General features: G+C 37.7%; 5 protein-coding genes across 10 annotated transcripts; 3 read left to right on the forward strand and 2 right to left on the reverse strand.

Moving 5' to 3' along the window:
* Positions 1–2,070: 2,070 nt before the first annotated feature.
* Positions 2,071–9,092, forward strand: LOC111597699. 3 transcript variants are annotated; one of them, XM_023312534.2, is made up of 6 exons: positions 2,071–2,085; positions 6,649–7,052; positions 7,977–8,121; positions 8,186–8,396; positions 8,749–8,851; positions 8,946–9,092. In XM_023312534.2, exons 2-6 carry the CDS (start codon positions 6,738–6,740, stop codon positions 8,979–8,981), a joined length of 810 nt encoding a protein of 269 aa, XP_023168302.2. In that variant the 5' UTR covers positions 2,071–2,085; positions 6,649–6,737; the 3' UTR covers positions 8,982–9,092. The 3 variants fall into 3 exon arrangements, with proteins under 3 accessions (XP_023168302.2, XP_023168304.2, XP_023168303.2); XM_023312536.2 differs by having other exon boundaries at positions 2,072–2,085; positions 6,658–7,052; XM_023312535.2 differs by having other exon boundaries at positions 2,074–2,098.
* A 3,521-nt stretch (positions 9,093–12,613) lies between these two features.
* On the reverse strand, positions 12,614–21,177 carry LOC111597654 (TGF-beta receptor type-1). Of its 3 annotated transcripts, none has more exons than XM_023312474.2 (8): positions 21,075–21,177; positions 20,627–20,950; positions 19,494–19,611; positions 16,870–17,003; positions 15,064–15,294; positions 14,525–14,758; positions 13,942–14,465; positions 12,614–13,872 (listed from the first exon to the last, which is right to left on the reverse strand). In XM_023312474.2, exons 1-8 carry the CDS (start codon positions 21,121–21,123, stop codon positions 13,690–13,692), a joined length of 1,797 nt encoding a protein of 598 aa, XP_023168242.2. In that variant the 5' UTR covers positions 21,124–21,177; the 3' UTR covers positions 12,614–13,689. The 3 variants fall into 3 exon arrangements, with proteins under 3 accessions (XP_023168242.2, XP_023168241.2, XP_023168243.1); XM_023312473.2 differs by lacking the exon at positions 16,870–17,003 and adding an exon at positions 18,176–18,318; XM_023312475.2 differs by lacking the exons at positions 16,870–17,003; positions 20,627–20,950; positions 21,075–21,177 and adding exons at positions 18,176–18,318; positions 19,726–19,749.
* Positions 21,178–22,018: 841 nt separating this feature from the next.
* Positions 22,019–22,734, reverse strand: LOC111597690 (mitochondrial import receptor subunit TOM7 homolog). 2 transcript variants are annotated; one of them, XM_023312523.2, is made up of 3 exons: positions 22,628–22,734; positions 22,381–22,556; positions 22,019–22,283 (listed from the first exon to the last, which is right to left on the reverse strand). In XM_023312523.2, the coding sequence occupies exons 2-3, from the start codon at positions 22,478–22,480 to the stop codon at positions 22,219–22,221; spliced, it is 165 nt and encodes a 54-aa protein (XP_023168291.1). In that variant the 5' UTR covers positions 22,481–22,556; positions 22,628–22,734; the 3' UTR covers positions 22,019–22,218. The 2 variants fall into 2 exon arrangements, with proteins under 2 accessions (XP_023168291.1, XP_023168292.1); XM_023312524.2 differs by having other exon boundaries at positions 22,381–22,734.
* Positions 22,735–23,075: 341 nt separating this feature from the next.
* Positions 23,076–26,102, forward strand: LOC111597689. The gene is made up of 3 exons (XM_023312521.2): positions 23,076–23,240; positions 23,381–23,453; positions 25,829–26,102. The coding sequence occupies exons 2-3, from the start codon at positions 23,403–23,405 to the stop codon at positions 26,018–26,020; spliced, it is 243 nt and encodes an 80-aa protein (XP_023168289.1). The 5' UTR covers positions 23,076–23,240; positions 23,381–23,402; the 3' UTR covers positions 26,021–26,102.
* Positions 23,516–25,015, forward strand: LOC111597688. Its single transcript, XM_023312520.2, has one exon. It carries the CDS (start codon positions 23,615–23,617, stop codon positions 24,632–24,634), a length of 1,020 nt encoding a protein of 339 aa, XP_023168288.2. The 5' UTR covers positions 23,516–23,614; the 3' UTR covers positions 24,635–25,015.
* Positions 26,103–26,387: the final 285 nt, after the last annotated feature.

Raw genomic sequence — 26,387 nt, forward strand, 5'->3', positions numbered from 1 at the left:
GACCCAGCTGCAATAATTCCCGATGCCACACGGAAACACGGCAAGTCCATTTGAAGCAACAGCAGCATCGCAAAAATAAATAAATAACAGCAACTATATTCCGCTGAGAATCAAATCATGTTAAGTAAAATTGGATTTCACAAAAAAAAAAAAAAATAATGATAAAATCAAATCAAAAGCGAGCGCAATCAAAGTGCAAAGGTGAGATGCGAAGGTGCAGGATACAGCTAGCTCTGACGCTTTAAGCAACAGCTAGTCGAAGCAATTTCCGGTGGAAGATAAGCATTTGCAACTGCAATTGGCAGCGTTGCACAGAGCATATGCCGAGCGGCAGGCAGCGAGTTGCCTTCCGTGTTGCAACGAGTGCTTTGTGCAATCTACTCTGCGCGCCGGCAACTCTCTGTGGCACAAGGCTGTCATTGCCAATGAGCTGCAGCCGAAGGTTAACAGGATAAGGCCAAGAGCAAGGCCAAACATCGTACATGGAACTGTACAACGTTGCGTATACGTCATGTGCATAATGCTTAAAAGCTTTTTCGCCCTAATCGATCGGAATTTCAACTTATTTTTGGGCTTTTTATGTTGTTTTCAAGGTAAATATCAAATGGTTTCGGCGTATAAAAATAAAAATATAAATAAAAATTGTAATCACGCTTGAACGGTTTGTCAAAGCATCCACACAGCTGCCTGCAGGACACTTTATTTGTGTATAAATAACAATAAGCTAATGAACTAGTTGGGTATTTAAGAATGTCTAGTTAGCTAAAGATTTTGGTATAAAGCTGACAGCTGTGTAGAGCTCTTGCTGCTAGAGTTTCTTGACTAAAAAGGCTGATTATAAATTATATATATTTTTTTTTATGCGACATGTGCCAGGTTATGAGAAGTGAGCTCTGTTAAGATCTCTTTGAATTATCGTTTATTTATCAGGTTTGTGCCAGGTTTTGAGAAATGAGCTCTGTTAAGATCTCCTTGAATTATCGTTTATTTATCATTTAAAAATTTTTGACTTTTTTAGAAGAATCTCCTTTATGTGACATTCTTTACAGTCCCCTCTTAATATAATACTATAATATAAGACTATAAAGTACATTAGTTGCCTGAAAGAAATTTAAGTTATTAACTATTTAAGACTCTCGCCAATTTTGACTGCTTTACTTCTTCTGCCATTGCCTTCAGTGTTTGCTCATATATCATATGATATTATCTTCAACTTCAATACGTTTTCTTTAGCATGTGATTTTAGGTCAATGAGCAGAAATGGCTTCATACTCGAACAGTTACTGAGCAGTCTCTTTAGCTTAGTTTCTGCTGCTTAGCTGATGGTTGAGGCATTTAATTTTCAAGTCTAATAAAGTAATTCTATGGTTACTCTAATTACAAAGTAATTATTTGGTTATAAGAAAACAATTTCCCTTGCTTACAGATTCTATTTGATTTCTTCGTTTAAGAGCGCATTGCCAATGCTCTACATAAAGTCATTAATTGAGATTTAACTATATTTGAATTTATGAAACGAGAGTAATAAAGAAAGCTGAAGCCAAGTAATAATAAGAATAATAAGAAAAGGTACAGTAAACACACATAAAGAGGAAATATGTAATAGAATTTCCTTTATCAACCGACACCAAACGCAGCAAAAGTTTCCTCTGTAATCAAATTTCCGCTTTCGAGGCAAGCTCAACTTTTTTTTAGAGTATTATAAATTTTACTTAAGCCGTATTTCAACATAGTCAAAATGGCAGCCCGCAGCGATTTCTTGTCAGTTGACAACAATATTTGGCAGGCTTATCAAATATTTGGGCAGGCAACAAGCTTCAGGCAGTCAAAGGACATGCTTCAACCGCTGGCTGTGACGTCATTGGGACGAGGCATAAAGGCTAGGTACATAAATGATTGTAGCCTTTCATTGATTCCATAGGCCTCACACACATACACACAGCGAAAGCTTGCCTCGCGCTTTTAATTCATAAAAATGTTCGCAGCGCTAGCGAAAAAGCTTGCGGAAAAAAGCTTTCTTGCGCCTTGTAGCAGGCAGCCGACAGGTGTTGGCCGACAGTCGCTGAAAGGACACACAGGCAGCAGGTACATTTAGCTAGTAAGTTAAGTGAGTGAGTGTGTGTGGCTGTGGATGTGGGTGTGTTTGTTGTGTTTGCAATTTGAAGTTGAAGTGAGAAGTGCGATAAATTGTGGCAAGTTGCAATTATAAGCTGCATAAACAGTTACAATTTATGAAAGTATATAAATATATACATATGTGTGTGTGTGTGTGTGGGCGTGTGTGCAGCTGTGTGTTATTAATGCGCTGACATAATTAACTTTTCAACTTTGTCTAAACTCGCCTAACAATAATCAAGTTGACAGCATATTTCTTGACGACATGTGCAGACGTGTCACGCCCACAAACACGCACAACAAACACCTTTCTTAGGCCTTAATGAGCATTTGCCGTTTATTTTTGTTGCGTTAAGTAAATCATCAAAATTGTCCGCTTCACTTTGGCTTTTATGGCTTGTTCCGTTGACAGCAAATATCTTCCTCTCTGCCTTTTTCTTTTTGTTGTCAAATAAAATAAGTTGTTGTCAACTGGCTGTCAAAAGTTGGCATTTCCTGACAAACTCTTGGCTGTAAGTAAATAGGAAATGCACGTCTTAGTTATCAAAACTCTTGGACATTTGCAAACAGTGACCAATAGTAAAACTTTCACTACGTTTTGAATGAAAAAAGATTAACTCGATTTGTCTTATGATCAAATATTTGAAAAGTTGTGAGGAAATCTTAAACTAAGTCCACAAATATTTTCTGCTTTATAATCAAGTCTGTTTAAATAGAAAACTTTTATTTAATATTAAGATTTTGTGAATAAAAAGTTAATAAAGCGAAAAATTTCATAGATTTGTTTAAAATAATCTTGAAAACTGAGATTCAAATTGAAATTTGTTTTAGTTTCAAAGAAGTTCATTGTGAATACTTATTTAAGCATCTAAAATATTTTTATAAATATATACTGCAGAACTAGATCTAGATTTAAATTAAGCGATAATGAGGTGACTTCTTAATATGTTTGTAAAATTGTTTTATTCAAAATAATGTTATAATTTTTAATCTTAACTGATTTATTCTTTATGTTAATTATTTAGTTATTTATTAATTATGTTTTATCTATTTTTATTTATATATTTAATATGTTTTATGTATTTATTATGTATTTATTTAACAAGTTTATTTATTTACTGATTTATATATTTTTATAATTATTTATTTTATTATGTATTTATTTGTTTGGGTATTTATTTATTTATTTTTTATTGATTTAATTATTGAACCCTTGTTTAATCTTGCTTTTTTTATTTAATTAAAACTAAAACTCATATTGGTTAAATACAAACAAATTATATAATAATTACAAAAAAAAAAAAACAAAATATAGCCATATATAGTGACAATAATGTAACTTACTGACAATTATACGTGTTAGTGGAAACTTAAAAAAATTGGTACAAAAGAAAGAAAAAATTAATTATAATTATAATTAATTATATAAGGCAAAGTGAACATAAGAATAAGAGAATAGATGGGGCAATAACTAACAATATAATATAATATAGTGTCAGTTCTTTTTCCCAATTTGTCATAACTTAATCGAGTTTATTCATGCAGCATTTAAGGATTTAGTTTTTTAGTTTTTTATTTTTTTATTTTTTGGCTCACACAACTTTGAGCAAATGGAAAATCAATAAATTGATATGAATAGCTATTCTGAACCTCTCACACAGATTTACTCAAAAACTTTTTGGCTCTCTCCATTTAATCACATTTAAGTCGCTCATAAATATGAAATTTCTCGAGCTGAAGCATTCAAAATTACTTTTCTACGCCAATTTCGTAATCAAAGGACAGTCTACCCTAATAGCCAAATAACTTCAAATACAATTTCACACAGATTAAATTATGAAATATTTAACAAAAAATTGCATTTTAATGAGCACAGCATCTCTGTGTCTCTCTCTCTCTCTCTCTCTCCCTCTCTGAGCCATCCTGTGCTTCTGTGAATTACAATTTTGAAGCTGCCAAAAAGTTTTTAGTCAAAACTTTTCTAACGAGCGCCAAAAATATTTGTTGAGGGCGAAAGCAAACAGGTTAAAAAAAAGAAAGGTAATTAGCTCGAAATATAAAAGGTTTGTTTCTTTTGGCTTTCTTCGGGTCTTTGGGACAGCTCCATTAATAAAATGGATTTGAGGCGTTACCCGGGTCAACATGTGTAGCCAACCCGATGTTAAATATATTTGACTTATGTCGTGGGCAGCTCATGGCGTACCTGACGTCGCTATATTTAGAGTAACTAAGACTCTGCCAGCCACACCCGCAGCCCCCCCAATGCTGACAGACAAGCGGAAAGGAAGGCAAGTGCACACAGCCATAATAATTTGCCTAAGCGAGTGTCTGGGGAACCATTTTAATGCAACATGCATGAGAGCACACGCCATGGAAAGATATATTTCATAGTTGCATGCAGCTGGAAACATCTGCTCCCCAAGAAGTATGCAACGCTTTTATTTTATGCAGCAAAACTAAACTAATTTCGTTAGCTAGTTGTTAGAGCTAAAGGTGTGTGTGTGTGTGAGATGGGGTGTGTGTTCACAGAGTAGAAAGTTCATCTTAAATTGAGGTGCAAATTGGTAATTGAAATGGCAATAATAATTTATCTTAATTTTTAAAACATCCAAAGAAATATGTCCTTGTTGCAAAATAACTTTTATTATTTGTTAACTTATTAACTGCAGAGCTTAAAGGCAAAATAAAGCCCTTGTAATTTACCTGATATCTTGAACAAATAATGTTGCTTAAGCTAAAATTATGAGATTTGACTGCAGCTGTTATATATGGAATATATAATATAAACACATAAATAAAGCTATGCTAATTATTTCAGTAGAAATTATGTAAGTACTGTGTGAGGGCTTTGTTAAAAAAAATATGTAACAGGCAAACTGGGTAAGCCTCGAAACAGATAGCAGTATTTGTTGCACCTATTAAGCGTATATATGCTTCATGAGAGGCGACAGCAAAACTAAGCTCAGTGAGATAGAGAAAGAGAGAGAAAGAGACAGAGACACAACTAGTTTTAGGCTAAATAAAATATACTTCTCTGGTCCCTAGCTCTCATAACACAAGTTTTATGATTGAAGCACTCTTACATACAGATAGACAGACAGAGAAATATATAAATATATAGACTGAGCGAGCTAAGAACATAATACGCTCAAGCTTGTTTCTCACTGTCTTGCTGTGCCTCTATCTGCCTTTATGTATTTATGAATACTTCAATCTTGAAGCATGTTTTGTAAGAGCTATTTCTAGAGAGCTGAGAAGCACCTTTAACGCATAAATCATCCCGTAGATAACGAAGAGTGTACATTTTATTAAAGTCATCAATAACTTTACCTTTTTCATGTAATTCATAATAAAACATAATAATCATAAGTTGCTTCAGGCACATCAAACCCTTCATAGCTAACGAATATTTACATTTCGGAATTTATCTCCTCAATTCACTCTAAAATAGCAAAAATCTAATTGATCATCTTGGGATCCAGGGCATCTGTTAGTCGTGCATTGCCAATCTAGTGCAGCCTAACTTCTTAGTCAGAAAAACTAGTTAACTTAGAGACACATAGAAGGCCGCTGAACATTTTTCTGATTTATGCTTCTTTTTTTATGTCCTCGAGCTGTACAAGTTCTTTGAAAGTTTTTTAATGAAATGTGAAACATTTTTAAGAAAATTGTCTTCATCTTTTCTTTAAGTTTGCCTGCAAAAAGCTGCACATTTAAAGCCAACACAGCAGCTGCAGGGTATCTCCAAAATCAAAGCACTTATCATGCAAATGTAATGTAGAGGGTATATGGCATAAACAGCTTCATCTTCGACCTTAACTAACCTTTTTCTTACCGATAAGCAACATTAATAACAGCAACGACTAATTAACCCTTAGCTAAGAACGTGCGCTACTTAATTATGTAGATGTCTATATAAGTAAATATATATATATAAATATATGTATACATGTATAGGTGTATATATTTATATATATATATTATATATATATATTACATACGCCTTTCTATCCAATTACCTGATTTATTATATTTTCTATAAATAAAACAACAAAACAGCTAAAGCTAAAAAGCTCAACGCCTATGAATAGTGAGCAAACATTTCCACAGCACATATATCTTCATATGAGAATGTCTAAATGTAGATGTATGTCTATAAATATATATATATATATATATATATATATATATACATATATATATGTATGCATATATATATGAATGTCTAACTGCCATCCGGCGCAATAAAAAGCGCTAAGTGAGTATGAGACGCATAAATTAAGTCAGTGCCGGTAATAACACTAAAAGCAGGCCCGCACACACACACACTGGCACACACACACACACACCCCACACATTTTAATGAGCTGGGTCAGGATACGGCCTGAGGCTGGTTTTTTCTCTGCTCTTGCCATGGGCCAAGCGCTTTAATTCCGGCAAAAACAGTTGGCAAGTGCCTGTTAGCCAAATCTCGTTTAGTTGTATTTTAATTAAGGCCGCAATTTGGTTTTGGCTTCTAACATTTTCACACAGCCTTTACAGCCTCTGGCAATGTGGTACTAGTGAGCGCGAGCGAGCAAGCCAGAGAGAGAGACAGAGAGAGCGAGAGAGCTGCGTGCAACATGAGACGCATACCGATGCAGCTACTGCTGCTCGGCCTGCTGGCCCTGCAGCTGGGCGCCAATGCAAGCTCCATGTCGAGCAAAGCCTGGCAGCGTTCATCACTCTTTGAACGCAATTCACGCAACTTGCTGCATCGCAATGCAGCACCGCCGCCAGTCGATGTGGGCGCCAACTTTGATATGTTTGCCAGCAATCTGAACAATGCGGGCTACAATAACGACTATGCCCAGCTATTTGCCATGGAACAACAGCAGCAGCAGCAGCAGCAGCAGCAAAAACAACAGCAACAGCAGCAGAAGCAAGCGGAACAACAGGTGAGCACAAAGTTTTATAGGCAATATAGAACGGTAGTCCCAACGGCGACTGGCTAATTAAAATGAGCAAGGCGCAGTTAACGCCCACGCACAGTGAAGCAAAACTGCGAGAAACACGTAGCTAGTTTTGTCAATTTAGTAAATTGAGTAAAGGCTTTCGGTTAATGAGAAAAACTTAAGTATGGCTAGAGGAAATATTAACTGTGCTAAAAGCGGTTTAAATACATTGAAATTCTGCATACATATTTTAAGAGTATTAAGAGTATATTATATACGAATTTATAATTTGATATTAAGACAATCCAAATTCATTTTTTTCACTTCACTTGGCAAATAAATGTCAATCCAATTATTGATAATCAATCGAACGTTTGCACAAAGTCCAATTATAATTCAAAGATTTTGATATTCAATATGCAATTGGCTTATAAAATGATTATACAAATTGAAGAGTGAGCTAATAAGCCAGGCACGAACAGTCAAAAGCGTATAAAACCGCAAAAACCAGCTGCATCACTCATACGCAGCGTGTGCGCGCCCACACAAAAAACGAAGCAAGCAGCGAGCAGCGTGCAGCGAGCAGCTGCCAAATGCAACGGCAGCATGTGCGCCACATAAATTGAAACGACTTGCAGCGGTTGTTAATTAATTAAAGCTGCCACCAGCTACCGCTATGCGGCATGTTGACATGTGGCATGCGACATGCGGCAGTTATGTGGCTTTGTTTAAAGTGCAAAGTTCAAACGCGTTGCGTCGCACAGCAGAATTATAATCAAATTGTGCTGAGCAAATTATAGCAGACAGTTAATCAGCCTTCTGCAGCGAGCCATAAAATATGTATTGAAATATGGCACGCGCGCAGTCAATAGGTAATAAAACACGCATACGCCCCATGGTGCGACGCAAATGTTTCTCTAATTGCAGCCACTGTCTGCGCCACTGCGCCAGCCACAGGCGGAGGTCTATGGCATTGTGGAGCCACTGATTGAGGATACGCCCTGCGCAAATCGCGCCTGCCTGCTAAACGACGATTGCTGCCCCACTGGGGTCTGCGTGCACACATATGGCGGTAAGTTGTGGGCTGTTGCGGGTGTCCGCTCGAAACCCCTATCTAATTGCAAATCTGTTGGCAGAGGGCAAATGCGTTTATGTGTTCGGACGACAGCGTGATCTGTGCCAGCGGCATGCCGACTGTCAACCGGGCAGCGCCTGCATGCTGGTCCCCCAGGAGGGCATCTGGCGCTGCGAAACGGAGGCGCCACTCTTGACGGATGTTTTCCATGTGCGACCCAAGCAGCCGCTGGGCAGCGATTGCAGCAGCACCAGCGATTGTCAAGTGGTCAAGTAAGTGCTAACAGCTCAGATTTGTCACAAATTTGCACCTAAATATGGCCTCTTAGTTTGACAAACTGCTTGTCAATCTGTTTGTCAGTTTGTCTTTGGTTTCTGTCTTTAGCCTTGTCCATTAAAGTCTATTTATAAACATGTCTCCAAAATTATTTTTGTTGTCTCTCTGGGATTTCTGTCTTTCTTTCGCTAGCCCCTATCTCCTCTCTCCCTCTCTCTCAAATTGTTATACTGTCAAAAGCAAACGTCCCTGTGCGGAACTCACTGACCTAAAAAGTAACTTATATAAGGCATACGTACAGGGTATCTTCTGATAAATAATTTATGATCTCATACTTGCTGCATTTAGCGGCATGTGCTGCCAGCACCAACGTTTGCATCATCGTGGAGCATCAAAGCTGAGCTGCGGCTACTTTCGCGATGCCTTCGACTGCGTTGATGTGGGCCAAGAGGTAAGCGCACAAGTAAACCTCTACAATACCCTATAAATACACATATATATTGATATATATCAACTCTCTAAACTCTCTCTCTCTCTCTCAACAGCATATGACTAGCATTTTTCAGCAGCGTCGCAACTGAGCAGCAGGCGAAAGACGGAAAGTTATTTAAAAATATATATATTTTACTGGCGACAACCTAAAGGCAACGTTTAAAGAATATATATTAAAAGACAAAAAAAAAATTCAAACTCTAAAATATGAAGAAAAATACATATCAAATGTTTAACAAATGCATATCACTCTCGTTGTTTTAAACAAATATAAATATATATGAAAATAATTAACACACTTATAATAATCAAATAAAATTTTGAATGTGTTTTACGTAGAGATTAAATATTTATTCCCAAAATAAAATATATAATATATATGTATCTATATATATATATATAATACTGACTGAGGCATTCAATGTTATTACAGCAAGTATTAAAGCAACCAAAAAAGTTTATTCCAAACTCTTAATGTGTAAATCAAATGAAATTGTTTATTTAAATAAAATAGAATTATAATAAAAATAATAATAATATAATAATGAACATGTAGCCATGACCGCAATGTGAACTGTACCTTGTGTGTTTTTTTCCCTAGCACTTTGCGTTTTTTATTCGCATCAAGTCAAGTCTAACGAGATATATATATCTGTATTTAATATTAAACCTATGTAAATGTATTTCACAACACAAACAACCATGCGAAATGTTAATGAAGAAACACAATCAAAGTAAACAAATTAAATAAACAGCAACAAAATTTAAGGCACGCAAAAAAAGTGCAAAGGGCGCAAAGCCCGCAAAACCAAAAATGAATTTTAATTATTTATTTTTGAAAAATTTCTGCTTCAAAGGCGCAGAAAATGCTTTAAATTATATTTGCGTTGGGCCAATTTTTCTGCGAGCAGTTGTTGCCTAGATTTCAGCTGCAAATTTTACAGAATTGTTGGGGTAAGTGAAAGGATGAAATGTTGTGCTATAGCAAATTGAAGACCTTCAAAATGTTAACTAAATTTGCTAGATTGTGTCAGTTAATTGCATTAATAATTAGCCTTAACTGAGTTGACAAGGCTTTTGAGTTAAGAGCCTAGAGTTTTTTTGATCTAAATAAAAATGTAGAGGTCTTAAATAAAATTTAAAATAAAATTCAATTCAAAAATTCAATTCTTAAAATTATAAACAACTAAGTACCTATATTTAAAAATTCAATTTTTGCTGCTTGAATTCTATTCAAATTGATTTTTTATTCAGCCAAGTTAAGATATAGATATAGCCTGAACTCTTTTTAAAGGGTAATTTAGAATTTAGAGTATGTTTTTGTGATTATGTATATAAAAAGCATAAGGCGTGACAGACGCCCTCAAGTACATATATTCTTGATTAGAACGACAAGCTCAGTGGATCTAGTTATGTCTAGCTATGTCCAAGTCTGTTCATTCGTTTCAACACAGAGTTCTCGTAAGCCACAATAGCTAGAGCCTGCCCATTTCAAATATATTATATATATATATATATATATATATATATTCCGCAATATCCAATCATAAGATTCCGGGTATCTGCTAGTCGTTCACGCCTGACGAGAATATATATATTTTAAACATCCAGCTTGCAGCTGGTTGAATAGACTAACTGTACACGATTGAGCTGTCGTCCTTATAGTTGCCTTTATAACCTCATCAACTTACCATATTACCAATATATAATATATATAAACAGAATAATACTCATCGGAACTGGGTTAAACAAATGTGTGCCCGCATTTTGGGTCCAAAATACATGACCTCAGGCGTCACACTAAAACGTGGCCAAAAACAAAAATTAAAAAGTTCTAACAATAAAACCATAAATCAAGGGCAAGCACAGGACCAGCACAAGCGATTTTAATTAAAACACACCTAAGGCCATATGAATAAGTGAACTTGATAGACGTATGACCCAATTTTTGAACTTTTAACCTTTCGACTGGTTAGCCAAAGTAAATGAGAAGGAATACGCAAAAACCCGTTAACAGTTGCGCAACTGTTTGATTTTTCTTTTTTGCAAAATATTAAAATTTTGTTTGTTTTTACAAATATTTTTTTGGGTTTTGTTTTTATTTAAAGTGCCAGTAAAAACGCAGCTTAAAGCTAAAAGTTAGACTCTGTTTACACTTTCAACGCTTTTTTTTTGTTTGTTCTCATTTTCTTTTCCATTTTTTTGCTTTTGTTTTGTATTTTTATTTTTAACAGTACACCGTAAATGTTTCACATACTACATACATATCCAAAATTCCAATTCACATCCTGATTTCCATACGATCTCTCTCTCTCTCTCTCTGTCGCTCTTCCAATACACATTACAAAACACAGATGCTGCCAAAAAATATATATTTAGGAAAACTTGAGCCTAACAAGTTTTCTTTTTCTGCTTTTCTTTTTTTTTTAATTTAAAAATAATTTTTCTTAGCTGGAAAATAGGATGTTTTTTTTTAAAAAGGTTTTCTTTTTGCGCATTTGTTGTTCAAGTCTTTTACAGTTTTTTTTTTGTTTTGAATTTCTTCGGTTTTTAACTCAGTACGGTTTAAGAGGCCTCTATAGAGCGATATTGTTTAAATAGAATCTTTGATTACTTTATATTTGTTTCAAGCATTGGCAAACGAAACAGTTTTCGCCTGTTTTCTGTTGCTTTTTTGGGAAAACATTTAACATTTTTAACAATGTTTCAAATGGTTTTTGTTTTTCTTTCGCAAATATTTACACATTTTACAATTACAGGAATATTCTTGTTGTAAAAACTTAAATTACATTTATTTCGTCTCTTTTTTTCACTGAATTTTGGGTCTTTTTGGAATTCAGCAAAATTACAAATTACAGGAAATTAGTTTTAAACTTAAACGTAAACGTATTTCATAATTCTTGTTTTTGTTATTTTTTTTCAGTTGCCTAAATTAATAGGAAATTAAATTTCGCAGGCCGAAAGTCGTAACAAACTAGTTTAGGTTCACATACATATATATATATATACATATATATGTATATATATATAGAGTTTTACTTTTTCTCTTTACTCGTTATACGCATATCAAATAGAACTGTTATACATAATAATTATAATATGTTGCTTAGTTGTAGCTTGATGAAATGTAAAATTAATGATTTTTTTTTAATTTTTCCGTTTTTTTCAGTGTTGTTTAATCTCTTGGCTGTGTCAAGCAACATTTAATGTTTGCATAGAAACTACTATTGCGGCTTTGATTTGAGGGATTTTCTAGTTTGCTTGGCTATGGCTGGTTTGTTGTGTGAGTGTGGGTGTGTATATGTGTTGTAGACATATAAAACATACAACATACAATTGAAATTATTAAATGATCCATGATACGTTAGACAACACAGCTAATATAGGTTTTACAGTGTGGCAAAATGACTTAAAAGTTACAATTCTCAGCGCGATGCATTTTCTTTATCAATTTTTTTAACGCTTTTAATATGTTTTGTTCAAGAAACATCAAGCAAATATACATTTAAATAAATATATATATTTAATTTATATATATTACTCTCTTTCTCTCAACTTGTTTTATGACTACAGTAAAATTAGGAAGAACAAGCTTTGGTTATAACAGATCTAAATAAAAAAAAAAACAAATGATTGATGAAAAACAATTAAAATGAAGTTTTTGAAGAACCTATATATATATAGAAAAACTTAAAAGCAACTTATGTATATATATGTATAGGTATATATATATAATGTTATGCGTGTATGTATAATTAGCTTAGGAGACGCACACACAGCAGCAACAGCTTAAAGGGGTAGAGGGCGGGACGGGGCAGGCATGGTTATGGGGCGTGGCATGCAGCAGTCGGCGCGCCATATAAACTTGTTTAACTTTTTGTTTGCTTTTCAAAATTGTTGATTTTTTTGTAATTTGTGAGTTCCTGAGTTTTCATAAATATTTTTAATTTTATTTATTTTTATTTATTTTTTTTATTTGTCAACGATAAACGCCTAAAAAGTGTTTAATTACTAGATATTGCTACGGTTTCCTATATACGATTATTAGTTTGATATACAACTGGAATTCGTAATTTGTAACTTGGGGTTTTTCTTTCTTTCACTTTTTGGGGCTTTTCTTTTTGTATTTTCGGGTTTTTTTCTGCTGTTCTCACTGCTGCTCAGTCTTGGCAAAGTCTTTTAACTGTATGTATTTTGTTTTTGTTTTCGTTTTCGTTTTTCATCTATATATTTTTTTTGTTTGTTTGTGAACAGTGGCTATAAAAAATATATGTTAGGTATACATATTTAGGCCCTAATTGTTTATCTCATTATTTTTTTTCTTTTTTTTTTTTAGCACAAATTGGCAGTGCGGCGGTTCTTTATTTATATTGGTTTTTGTTTTCTTGTGGCGCGCCGCTGCCTTCATGAAAAACTAAGCGAATCTCAGCGGAAAATGTCAACGAAATATATAGGCATATACATACGCATATATAGATATATGTACAAAAGTAAAAGTAGATGCGAAATGCAAAGGATAATATAAAACGAGCACAGTTCATAGCATGTGTGTGGGGAATAGGGCATATAAGATCTAAGTATTTACAGCGTATTTGTTAGTTTAGTTTAGTTTAGTTTAGTTTAGCTTAGTTCTCTCTTAATTTTCTTTTCTTTTTGTTTGCTGCTTGAAGGTAACACGGGGCCAGGTTACAGGTTGCACAGTTGCGATGCAGTTGCACACGCAACTCCATTTAGATTAAACGCATCCCAAATTTTCGTGGAAAAGGTGAGGGCTACACACACACATTAGGGCCACAATCAGTTCTTGACCTTGTCCTCGACACGTATGCTGGCTAGCGTCTTTTTGATGCGCAGCGCTGTGAGTCGCGCCACTGGATTGGGATACCAGCACTCCTTCATGACTTTGGCCATGTTGTGGAGCACATCCGAAGCATGCCAGCGATTGGGTATATTCGGCCGACTCTTCTCAATGCACACGACCTGCAAGACACATCACAATGCCAAATGACAATAGAGATAATCACACATTTGTTATGTGGTTCAGCTGACCTTTTTCATCTCCTCAATGCTGGGATCGGGCTGCACAGCATCCCAGTAGGGCAATTGATATTCTTCAAAGATCATGCCCATATTGCAGCGACGCGCTATCTCCCACAGTATCAGGCCAAAGGCATAGACATCCGCACGCTTATACGAATCGAAGTGCTGGGCATTCATGCTCTCGTCGAGCACCTCGGGCGCCATATAGCGCTTGGTGCCCACACGATGTGTGGACGGTATATCAACTGAATCATCCTTTTCCACATGCCGCACAGCCAGACCCAGATCTCCAATGGCACAGCTCAAATTCGACTTGACCAGTATGTTCTTTGACTTGAGATCTCGATGCGCAATGGCGGGCTTGCCGCGTGTGCCCACAATGTCCATGTGCAGATGTGCCAGACCCGTGGCAATGCTCAGCGCCATGTTCAACATGGTATTAGTGTCCACGGTGTGCGTGGTCAAATAATCAAATAGCGAGCCGTTCTCATGATAATCCGTAACTAGCCACAGCTGTGTCCAGGTGCCGTTGTCTATTCAAAAGCAATCCATAATATTAGTTGAGAAATAGTTTGAAGGGGTAACAGCTCACCCTTATTGTCCGCTGCTATGAAACCCAATATATTCTCGTGACGCAACATTACAGTTTGATAGATCTCCGCCTCACGAAACCAGGAGCATTCCTCACGACTAGAGAAGATCTTGACGGCCACATTTTCGCCACGCCAGCGTCCGCGCCACACCTCGCCGAAACGTCCCTTGCCAATCACATGGCCCAGCTGCACTTGACGTGCAATCGAGCGCTGCACCAGCAGCGGCAGTCCAGCTGGGAGAAGAACAGCGAGGGATTAGATTAATATTAGAGTAGTTTTATATGCAGAGGTAAGTTGACATCTTGGGAGTTTAATGAGATAGTATACCGAATGAGGTGATATTGAGTTTTGAGTGAATAAGTGAGGTCTTGTGGTCAGAGCCTCTGCTGACAGTAAAATGAGTCAACCTACAATAAGTAATCTCTCACTAAAAAGCATAATCAACCTTATTTCTCTAGGTGCGGAACTCCATTAGGCCCTCTTCTTATGGCTCAAAAGTAAGCCCCATTATTGAAATTTATCTATATGTTACACTCACCCGATCCAGAGCCCGAGGTGGTCATCTCAATAATATCATGTAGCGTAGTGTTGCCATTTAGTATGGGATCGTAGACAGAATCCTCCTTGGCGAACGGTCGTCCATTGGCCAAACGCTTGCGACGCTGGCAGAAATACCAGACTACAGTGCCACTAAAGCAAATGCTTAAAGTGGCGCCCACTATGATAGTGACCAATTGCCAACTGGACAGCGTCTTATTAGACCGATATTCTAATTGGAATACGAATAGGTATTAATAAACTTAGAAGTACACATTAAAGGCTGCAAAAAAGCTGAGCGTGAGAATTAATGGAAAATTAAATGCCAGAAAGTAAGTGTATAAGTGAGAAGGCAACATGCGTTAAAACAAGCTATCAATTAGAACTTATAACGAAAACCAATAATAAAACAAACCCAATAAACCAAGGTGCACTTAAAACCAAAATACGTTAGTTGTTAGGCTTTGTGTGTGTCTGTGCGTGTGCGAGTGTATGTTTGTGTGTGTGTATTTTTATATACATATATGTATGTGTAAGTAGTAGTAGTAATTGGCACTAACCTGCCTTTGACATTTGGTAGTTACATATTTACAAACCTTTGCATACTTAGCGGCGCAAACTTAAAAACTAGAGAGCAATAAAGTATAAACACAGGCATACACACTTAACAAGCCCACACACACTCACTCATACACACATACATACAATTGAATAAACAAACAACTACCAATAATATTTAGATGAGCGTAGGGGCACACAGAAAAAATATAAATAGGCTGCAGACGGCAAAACACACAAAAATGCGGCCATTAATGAATGGAATGAAGCCGTTAGGCAGCGACGTCGACAGCGACGCTAACATCGCAATGCAGCCACAGCCGCAGCCGCACATGAATGAATATGAATGCACACGACTTTGGTATAAACAGAAACAGAAGCAGAAGCATAAGAGGCAGACAGAATTAACGCAGACAAGTTGGCTGCGCACGAGTGAGCGGGAGAGCGCGCTGTCTGATGTTACTACTTCTACTCCTTATGCAGTTGTTGTTCTTGCTTGGCCCCCTTGAGACAGTTGCCGTTTTTGTTGTTATTGTTTGTGCTACTGTTTTTGCATACTTCCTTTTATTTTTACAGTTGTTTGGCTTTTGTGTGTGCGTCGTGTTTTTAACAAGTCAATATGAATGATGCGAAAGGTCAGCAGACAACTCGAGTACACAGCGAGCGACAAGTGGATGGAGGATAAGGAGTAACGACGAGGCCGCAAAACAAACTGAGTGAGACAAGGTGAAATACACAACAACAACACAAAACGGGTGTGTATGTGCGGGCGTGTATGTATGTTGGTGTGTATGCGTAATGGAAAAGGAAGGCAAAAATCCCAACAAACCAAAACAGTTCTTTTTTTATTTATAGACGGCACAGACGCATGTAAATGTGGAGCAGAGACTGAGTAAAAAGGGGCTGACTACAGTGTGACAGGTATGCGTGTGTGTATGTGTGTTTGTGTGTTTTGCTGCGTGTGCTACACAAAGGTCTGTCTAAAGGAAAACGCAAATGTGACGGTGCTATGACATGGGCGTGGCTTTAAACGACAAGAGGGGCGTCACGTGTAGTGAGAAAAACAAAATAACATTTTTTTTCGAATCCGCCGATGTTTTTTTGTGATGGATGAATGAATGGATGGGAATGGCAGATGGCAGCTGGAATGTTGGAATATTGGAGCGTGGAATGGCGAGTGGATGGATATGGAAAGTTGGGTCGTTGTATTTTTTTTGTGGTTTTTGGATGGTTTTTAAGCAACTCTCACCTGGTATAACACCATTGTAATTTTCACGCGTATTGCAAAAATCATCTTGGCAACATTGTGTGGAGGAGGTGGGTGTTTTATCATGACACCAGGCGGGATCTTCGGGTGGTAAGTGGTTTGCTAGGGGCAGGCATCTACATACATACATATACATATACAGAGTAGTACTTTTGCTGTTGTTGTTGTTGTTTCAGAGTCGTAGACTCAAGTTTTTGTTTTTAATATTAAATACTAAATTTTTAGTTACTACTAAGTTAGGCAAATAAAAGGTTTTTAGGGTTTGTTGTTGTTGCTGTTGTAGTAATTGTAGTTGTAGTTGTTGTTGTTGTTGCTGTTGCATTGGTTGTTGTTTGTGCAGTTGATAAGCAGCTTTTGTTATAGTTGCAATTGCTGTTTTTAGCGCAGCGAGCGTGCAGCAGAGGCGTGGTCTAAAGGGGGCGAGCGCAGGCAGGGGGTAGTGGGGGCAGTGGGACTTACAGCAGCGGCTTAATATGTTTAGCTGTATGTGCAGAGACCAAAAGTACAAAGAATACCGTTGAAGCAGTCTAAGGGTACCCAAAAATTTGATTATGTACAAAAAAAAACTAGAGAACTACAAAAAGAATATATTTAAGAAGAAGAGCGATCAATTACAAGCGAAGATTGATTATTGAACTAGTTCCACTGCCAATTCAATCTGATGAGCAACACTGATAATCCACCTTATGTACGAAAATAAACTCTACGCACTAGAATAACTGTTTCTTCTTAAAAGCATCTACAATCGAAAAGTATGCGAAATTATTTAGCATGCAAAAGTTGATTGAAAAACTAAATCTCTTTTTTTATTTGGTTTACATATAGATAGGTGTAGTTGTTGTTGTAGTGTTTGATGTGCCATTAAGATAGTCAAAGAAAGAGAGAGATAAAGATAGAAAAGCCGTGCAAAGAAAAAAAAACTACAAATCTGAGGACGACCAAAAAGCGAACAAAGTGCAAATAGAAAATTTAAATATTTACTTAAAAAAAAAAACTGAAAAACCTATTTATAATCAATTATAAGGCGCCCACTAAATTGTTGTGCAAATCGTAATTAAATTATGAATATTATAAAAACTATTATTTTTTTTATTAGAGTGCATACAGAAATAAAAGTGTTTTTGTTGTTGTATTACATAATTAACGCAAAGTACAAAAGAAGTGCAAACCAAAAAGCTTTTCATAAGTAGAAAGAGAGAGGTAGAAAAATAGTGTTTTTTGTGTTTTGTTTGCTTTTGTTTCTTGTTATTTATATTATTGTTGTTTTTTTTATATCTGTTTGCTGTACCTGTTTCAAATATCCTTTTCATAAGCTCATCTTTATTGCAGAAATCCATATTACAACACTTAATTCTATACGAATCGTATTTTGGGCGACTGGAAAGGCATTCCAACGGCTCGCGATTCAGCTCGTAACGCTTATCGAGGCAACTGTACAGCAATAGTAGACCAATATACAGTTATTTGGTAAGTATGTTTTTTTGTGTTATATTAAGAGCAAGAGTAACAGAGAAAGAGAGAGCGCGCCAGGCGAACGAACACATCGAACGTGGTAAAACAAAGAGAAAGAGAGAGAGAGAGAGCGAGAATAAAGCGCGCGTGGCGTGTTTTGTTTTGATTTAATTTTTCTTGGTTTTTTTAAGTGGTTTGACTCTTCAATTTTTTTGTTCGTTGTACACGAGCGAGCAGGTGAAAGAGAGAGACAGCAAACAAATTAGTAATACTCTATTTTTGTTGTTTTTGTTTTTGCTTTCTTTTGTTGCTGCTCATGTCTTTGAGCCCAGTTGCTAATTAAAAATCAGTCTGGTTAGTAGCAAAGAGTAAAACAAAATCAAAAACAAAAAAAAAGTGTATTCATAAGTGAAGGATTTAATTAAGCAAAAAGCCTTTGCCCATTTAGCCAACACAAGAACCACAATTGCAGTTGATGGTTAAGTTCTTGGCTTCAGTTCATTTGCTCTTTGATTAACTTAGTCTTTGGGTCTGTTGCTGTTGCTCTTGCTGCTGTTTATTGTTGTTGTTTGGAATTTTTAGTAGTGTGCGCTGCATTAAATTGGTTTTTGTTTTGTTTTCGGTTATGATTCACTAACAAGTCAAAGTCAACACGAGCATTATATAGTAGAATAACGAGCTAGTTCAAAAGAACGAACCAACTGGAACAAAGCAACTGGAACGACGTGCGTTTTTGTTTGTATTTGGCTGTTAGAGAGGATATGAAACGTAGGCAAGTGGCAAGTGGCAAGTGGTGGTAGGGAGTTAAAACACGTGCACACAGCATAGCGCACCTTCGTAGCTAACCGATGGGCCAACAGACGCCGACTCCTGGCGTCCACCAGGTGTGGCACTTTGCAGCTTGATAATCGGTCGCAGTTTCAGATTGCAAAAGTCACGATCATTGCAACACGCATGGCCGCCCCGACGGGCGGCTGGCCGTGCCGTTGGCCCGCCTCGTTGGCCATCGTTGCACCAAATAAAACGGCCCGGCGGGAAGCTCTGCGACATGTTGAGGCAGCTACACAACGAATTCATGCAACACTCACAGTCAAAATATCTCCTGTGTTGTTGCTGCTGTCTTTGAGCAAAATGGCAGCAAAGGAAAGACTTACCGAAAACTGAAAGTTATCTTGCTGTCGGTGTCCTTCTCCACAGACGTAAAACAATAGCCATCCGTTTCGCAGATGTGATTCGTATCCTTGCAGATATCGCAATGGCATTTGATCGCCTCTGCAAAAGAAGAAAGTTTGTAAATAAAGGAAAATTTCATATTGATTAAACTGTATAATTCTAAATTCAGAATTGAATAAAAATTAAGTCTCATGTCCATTTCACCAACTTAACTGTTAAGTTTCCGTGTAAGCATGGTCTAATACAAGCTGGTATATAATTTCCTTTTATTTAATGCTGACATATAAAATCCCATTAACCAAGACACTCCCTCTCTCTTTCACTGTCTAGCCCGTTGATCCTTGCATTATTCCCAAACTCGGTCAATTAAATTCCCCTTAATTTCCCTTATAAGCATATAATTCCAATAAGCAACAACAACTCTTGCTGTTAAGCCCCGTGAGGCAAACGTGGTTTTGTCTCCAATTAGCAAGCCGTTGTTAGCTGTCTGTTTAAAGATTCATTAATCATAATTCGGTCTCGTATTGATTTTCTTTAGCGATCGCAGACATAGCTCACCCCTTGCCACTCGCCGCTCTTGCCAAACAGGGCCTGAAGTGCCGCAGAAGTAGGCGCACTCAGATTACAAAATGAAAAGAAAAACAAAAGGCATTTAGCATAAAAAAAAAACAACAATAACAGCGACAAAGCCGCGCCGCGACGAGAAGACAAGTGCAAAGCGGAAAGCATAAAGAACCCAGACGAAGTCGACGTCGCTGCCGGCGTCGCTCGGCTGATGTTGCGCGCCAGTTTTGTTTAGCTGCCGCTGCTGCAGTTGCAGTTGCATTTGCTGTTCAAGTTGCGGGGGTGGGAGTGTGTTGTGACTGCAGTGCAGTCGGTCGGCTCGTGTGGGGGAGGCAGAGGATGAGAGAGACAGAGAGGAGGGGGCACTTGAGCGCTTTGTCTGCGGCGCAGCACATTGACATCGAAGCTGACGTCACGAGGCGAGACAAGTCAGAGACAGACGGACGAACGGACGGATGGACGGACGGTTGGCGGGCTTTCAACTCACTTGAGCTGCTTTTTGAGGTGTTGAAGTCACGCGAGGGCCGTTGCGGATTCTTATTTGACTTACTCTCGTGTTTCTTGTTCTGCAACGGCGGGAATGTGGGCGCTGACTGACGCAGCTGAGGGGAAGCAGCGACGGCGGTGGAGGCTAAGGCAGCGTCTGTTCCGTGCAACTGTATGGGCACAAAGCTGCTGTTATTGTTGTTGTTGCCATGGCCGTTGTTATCAGCAAAAGGCAGCGACGATTTGGTTAGATAAGCGCCAGCTGTTTCGTTTCTTGTTGTTGTTCTCGCAGTCGTCGTTGTTGTTGTCGCTGCTGCTGGTAACAATTTATGGCCAGCTTTGCCGCCAGCTTCATTTGTTGTATTTATGACAATCTCAATAGGCGAAGCTGCACAGCAAGTGAGAGAGAGAGAAAGAGGGAGTATATAAATTTAGGTTAGTTTCGCAACTCCAATAAGAAAACGTAAAAAAATTGTATGCTTGTAAGAGTGGAAGAATATCCTGGCACTTACCATAGCTGGCGTTCAGCAGCGCCAATAAGCACAGCAGTTTTGGCCACATTTTTGTTTTGTATTTGCTTTTTGATAAATGCGCTTGTTTTTGTTTTCGCTTTTGTGCTTTTCTTTTGTTTTCCGCGCGCGCACACACACACACGCACATTCACAGAAACAAATATGTATAAACGCACACAAGCACACGGCTCAAAGTCTGTGTGGGAGCAAAAGAGGCAGCGAAACTTATTTTTCACTCCTTGACGACACAAACAAAACTATGCAAAGGATACGGCAACGCCGACAACTAATTTGCTTTGTATTGCGCATTTATTGTATAGGACACGGAGGGGGCGGTGGGCGTGGGACGTTTTTGGAGGGGGGACTCGAAGTCGGCCTCGCGCTCTGCTTGCGCCCGCAGCGAGCTTACATTTTGTTTGTGCATTCGTTTCAACGACTTGCCACTATTAGGGTTAAACACCTTTTTCATATATAAATGGAAAATTTAGCATATTTGGTTAAAACACAGAGTTAAACGCGATTTATCGGGCAAAATTCGTTCACTTCTTGCAAATCCAATTAGAAAAATTCATATATCCCCTCCCACTTTTTACGTTGAAGTTTTCAGCCGTATTTTCATCACGTGAGTTTAGCACTGTAGCCGCTTGTTTTTCAATTACAACTTATTTACACTTATGGCCAGCACTTCGAATTATATTGTGGAGGTTTTTGTTTGCGTTAAACTGTATTATTTATTTGTTATATATGCAATTTTGTTGAACGAAATCAGCGGAAAACTCGTCTGTGTGCGAGTGCTTTTGCGAAAGATGTGGTCAGTGTGACCGATTATTGCAAATATAAAAACACAGTTTTTAAGGAAAAAAAAATACCAATCACCATATACCTTTTCGGCGTTGCCATCTGCAGAGCAACCAGTGTTACCACAAATAAATAAACAATACTGATGGGTCTGGTTAAATTTATTTAAATATACACTATATATATGTGTATATCATTTGTTAAAAGTGTTCAACAGAAATTTATTTCCGCCAGCGTTTCTTACAGGTACTATAACTTTGAAAGTGCCAACCAATCAACGAGAACATGTTGTCAATTTACCCAAAAGAACGCTGTCGTTGCTCAATTTACATGAATTATGAAATAATTATTGCCACAAAAGGCTTAAAAGCGACAAAGGTGGCATTCCAGGCTCGGCGCCCTTCGAAAATCCTGTAACGCATGAAAAAGAAACAAATAAGGATTATCAATACAAAATCAATAGATAGCACGCTGCTGGCGCTTATCACACGTGTCTAGCACTATTTACCTAAATAAAGGACCATTGGGACGAATCCCCAGTGGAATGTGGTTTGAATAATATCGACAACAACGCCGAGACGCTCCTTAGCTCCATCAGAAAGAACCATCTTGATTTTAATTTGTTGAAAATGCAATGCTGAACACACAGTCGTATTATGAAATTGATTTGCAGCAAGTTACCGACTGTAAGAAACAAGTGTTGGAAAGCGAATGAATTTTCATCATAATTTTTAAGTGATATAAGTGCAGCTTACATCGCAACTGAAAAAGTTAAATACTGAGTACAAAACATCGATTTGAAATAATTTATATAGTTTGAACTTAATACTTGCGAAGACTACTAATCTGACGAATTTATACAATTGAAATGAAAAAAAAAAGCCTTGCCATATCGCATGAAGATACAATACAAAATGTAAACAAAGTGGCCGGGTTACCTGATCTCGTAATGATAATGCGTGCTGAAATATATCAGGTTCATGCTAGCGATTGTTAAATGATATTATCACGAATACATATATTTTGCAAGACATTTTAATTACTTACACATAAATAATTCATATTTAAAATAATTTTAGAAACATAATTTTTGTTGCAGTGTATGAGGAAAACAGATGCACTTCGGGCACTGTAAAGTTGACTCGTGCTAACTCGTGCTTCAGCTTTTATCACACATGTGTACGAGCCCAGCCCTAGTTCTTTTCAGTAGCAGCCCTGTCAGATGGTGTGGCGTGCCCGCTAGAGAATTTTGTTTGCTTTTTATTTATTAATACATTTAAATAAACGCAACGCAGAACGCTCAGAACTGCATAATAGAGGAGACGTCCATATAGAGCAACGCGCATTCACTTTACTCACACATATAATGTAAGCAATAAGCAAGTGTCGACAACTCTCACACTGACATTTTCCAATACAATGAAACAGGGAAATAAAAAAATGAAAAAATCAATTTCGTATTATGTAAGCAGGCTTGTGCTCAAAACTGAAATTTATATATGTTGCAGATAATAATTGCTTTTACGGACCATGAAAACAACTAGTATCGGATTATATGCATTTCGTTTAACTTTCGGACAGGTGAGCAAACGCAAAATAGCGAATTAAATAAAAACGCAAAGTATTGGCAAATGCAAAAAAATTTACATATGCAATTGGGGAAATCTGGGGAAATTACGCACAAGTGAAATTTCCCAAACACGTTCGTTAAAGTCCCATACACACATACACGCACACGCACAATGGAAAGCCTGCAACCGGGTGATGTATGTGTGGAATGCTCCAGTAAAGGCTTAAATCACAAGCTGCGCTATTTTTACTTAAATCGTGAGGAGCAGCTGCTCAAGTGTGAATCGCGTCGCTGTCTTTGGCCACACAATGACGCCGTATCCTCCTCCGATGAGGAGGACATCGAGCCGCCGACACATTCGACGAATGCGGATGACGACGAATTTATAAAACAACTGCTTGAGCAGCTGGCATCAGGCACAACCAACGAATCTTCAATGGAAAACAGGGAAAATAATTCCAGTTGTGATTCTAGCTTACCGCCAAATATCCCATCGAGCTCCGATGCTTGCAGTATTGAGGATATTCTCTCTTCAAATTGGGAGAACGCGCAGCAGTTGCTCAGCAGTCCAAAGAGTGCACTCTCTCTCACACCGGCTAAACAGACAAACGATCTCGAACAATGCGATAATCGCTCATCTCCTATATCTGCAACAACAGTTGCAGCAACAATAACTACTACAACATTGTCTATGCCCCATTTGCTGAGCGAATCTGAGCAACCAGCAGTAGCTGTGTCTAATCTCAAATCTGTGATCGCGCAATGCAAGGCTGGCGACATTGCCTATACAATTTCCATTCCGCAACCAGAGCTCACTCCAAAGAGCCCAGCTAAAAAGGACCTGCCCAAAGCGAATCCCTTTCAGACGCCGCCTAAAAAGGCATCCACAATGGTGCGCTCGCAGTTGCAGCAGAAACCACAGCCACCAGCACCGCCTACAAGTTCAACAGCCAGCCAGTTCCTGAATTCATTAAATCGTCAACCAGTGCAAAGTTCGCGCCCCAGACGTAGCAGGCAATGTGCGCGTCGGGAAAGTTCAAACAGTGCAGGAACTGCCCGACCCAGCACACAAGATATCAAGAAGACACTGGAACGTATCAGCAGGCAGAAGGAGAGCAGAGCTGAAAGTGAATCGGAACCGGAACTGGAGCAGGAAGCAAAGTTCTATGCAAATGCTAAGCAAAGCCAATGAACAAAAAACAAAGCAAAACAAAATATGGAATTCTTGCTCCGTTTCGAAATAAATCGCGATGAAAAATTTGCAAGAATATGTGAGTGTATGTGTGTGTGCAAACAATTCCCGTATATTTATAAGCATTCGAGATTTTTGACGGTCGCCGTTTTATTTATGCTCGGCACGCGTCCGCCGCATGTTTGAGCAATGGTCGCCAAATCGGGCGATAGCGCCGCGAGAAATTGCGGATTAAGAAATAAACACAAAAGGAGGAAAGCGGGTCAGACCAAGTGCGTCACAAGATGAAATGCAAGTCGATGCGAAGTGCATCTCACTAAAATAAACAGTGTCAGATTATAACAGTGGTGCAAAAGCCCTTGAAACCGTAAAATTTAAAGAAAAGGTTTGGGCATATAAAAATCATAAAATAATAATAAAAATATAAATTAAATAATAGTATGCAAAAAAGTGAGATAAAATATTATTAAAAAATATTTTAAAATATAAAAAATATTTTTTAAAAATATATACAAATTTAATTTAATGGCCCTTTGCCTTTCTTGCATTCGTCCAAAAAACTGTTATCTCTTTGGCTACCCATGTCTAAAATAATTTCAAGTTGAACTCCTACTCGCCCAACCTTTGGCCACTGTGCTGTCTGCTGACGTCACCTGACACGAGTCTCAAGCTTTTTGCGTCTTTGAAAGTAACATTGAGAATGCAAACGCCTAACTAATTGCTATAATAACAACAATAACAACGACAATTACAATAGAGGCGTTGCTGGGGGCTGTTATATATTACATATATAAATACTATACAGATAACTGTACATGTAGATAGTCGGACAGGTGTTACAAGTTCAACAACATTCAGATTACGCTACAAATTTGTTAATCAGTTCAATGAACGTGGGAATTCGCTTAGCCATGGATTTTTTTTGGGGCAGTTGAACTTGTCTGGCCCCACGCCCACCCAGACAAACGCCCCTTTTGTTGCCAACTGCAATTGAAATAAGAAAAGCAAAAAACGCTGCGCAGTAGAAATCGGCACCGAAATTCTTTTTGGGCAATTGGCCAATTTGGCTAACGTTTAACATCTAAAAATAACAAAAAAAAATTGTGTGATAAGAATGGCTAGATACCTGTTTATCGTACCTGTTTTAACTTGGATTTCCTCTAATTTGTGATTTCGTTTTATCTAATCTTTCAGGCAGCGCCGCTCTCCGCGCAAGCCTCGACGCACAGCAGCCATGCATTCACCACCAGCTCGTCGGCGCCCAATCGTGTGGTGACCCGATCTGCCACGATGTTAGCCCTGTTTGGTATTGCGCTGTCGTCGTTCAGCTTGAAGCAGTTGTTGGCCAAGAAGCACAACAAGTCAAATACTTTGCGCAAACTTTAAGCCAAAGACAAAACATCAAGTTGCAAGCGAGCGTTAATTTGAGATTCATCGGCCATGTTGTACAGCAAACCATCTGAAACCATACTAAGTTCACATACTTATCCATAGTGTATATTTCTTAAGTTTAAGTCATACGTCATAAACACATTCATCCATCCACCCACCACACACACACACACATATATTTACGCAGCGACATGGCTAAATAGCTCGAGTGTTTAGTTAACAATGTTACACACATATATATATATATATATTCATATATATATATATACATTCGATATATTTTGAAATGCAACGAAAAGAATATGTATATATTTTCTTGTTCGCACACATATACACAGGCAGACAGATGGAAACATACATA

The sequence above is a fragment of the Drosophila hydei genome, unplaced genomic scaffold (genome assembly GCF_003285905.1).
Source record: "Drosophila hydei strain 15085-1641.00,03,60 unplaced genomic scaffold, DhydRS2 tig00008122-arrow-pilon, whole genome shotgun sequence".
Classification (NCBI taxonomy): Eukaryota; Metazoa; Arthropoda; class Insecta; order Diptera; family Drosophilidae; genus Drosophila; species Drosophila hydei.

Bases quoted from the DNA above. Each gene is read 5' to 3' on its own strand.
- LOC111597689 (XM_023312521.2), top strand. From the start codon at position 23,403: ATGAAAACAACTAGTATCGGATTATATGCATTTCGTTTAACTTTCGGA. The intron at 23,454-25,828 runs GTGAGCAAACGC...CTAATCTTTCAG, and splicing joins TTCGTTTAACTTTCGGACAG to GCAGCGCCGCTCTCCGCGCA.
- LOC111597690 (XM_023312523.2), bottom strand. From the start codon at position 22,480: ATGGTTCTTTCTGATGGAGCTAAGGAGCGTCTCGGCGTTGTTGTCGAT. The intron at 22,284-22,380 runs GTAAATAGTGCT...CATGCGTTACAG, and splicing joins CCCAATGGTCCTTTATTTAG to GATTTTCGAAGGGCGCCGAG.
- LOC111597688 (XM_023312520.2), top strand. From the start codon at position 23,615: ATGGAAAGCCTGCAACCGGGTGATGTATGTGTGGAATGCTCCAGTAAA.
- LOC111597654 (XM_023312473.2), bottom strand. From the start codon at position 21,123: ATGTGGCCAAAACTGCTGTGCTTATTGGCGCTGCTGAACGCCAGCTAT. The intron at 20,951-21,074 runs GTAAGTGCCAGG...CTTGCTGTGCAG, and splicing joins GCTGCTGAACGCCAGCTATG to CTTCGCCTATTGAGATTGTC. The intron at 15,295-18,175 runs GTACAGCAAACA...TATTCCAATTAG, and splicing joins GAAAAGGATATTTGAAACAG to AATATCGGTCTAATAAGACG.
- LOC111597699 (XM_023312534.2), top strand. From the start codon at position 6,738: ATGAGACGCATACCGATGCAGCTACTGCTGCTCGGCCTGCTGGCCCTG. The intron at 8,122-8,185 runs GTAAGTTGTGGG...ATCTGTTGGCAG, and splicing joins CTGCGTGCACACATATGGCG to AGGGCAAATGCGTTTATGTG. The intron at 8,397-8,748 runs GTAAGTGCTAAC...TGCTGCATTTAG, and splicing joins AGCGATTGTCAAGTGGTCAA to CGGCATGTGCTGCCAGCACC.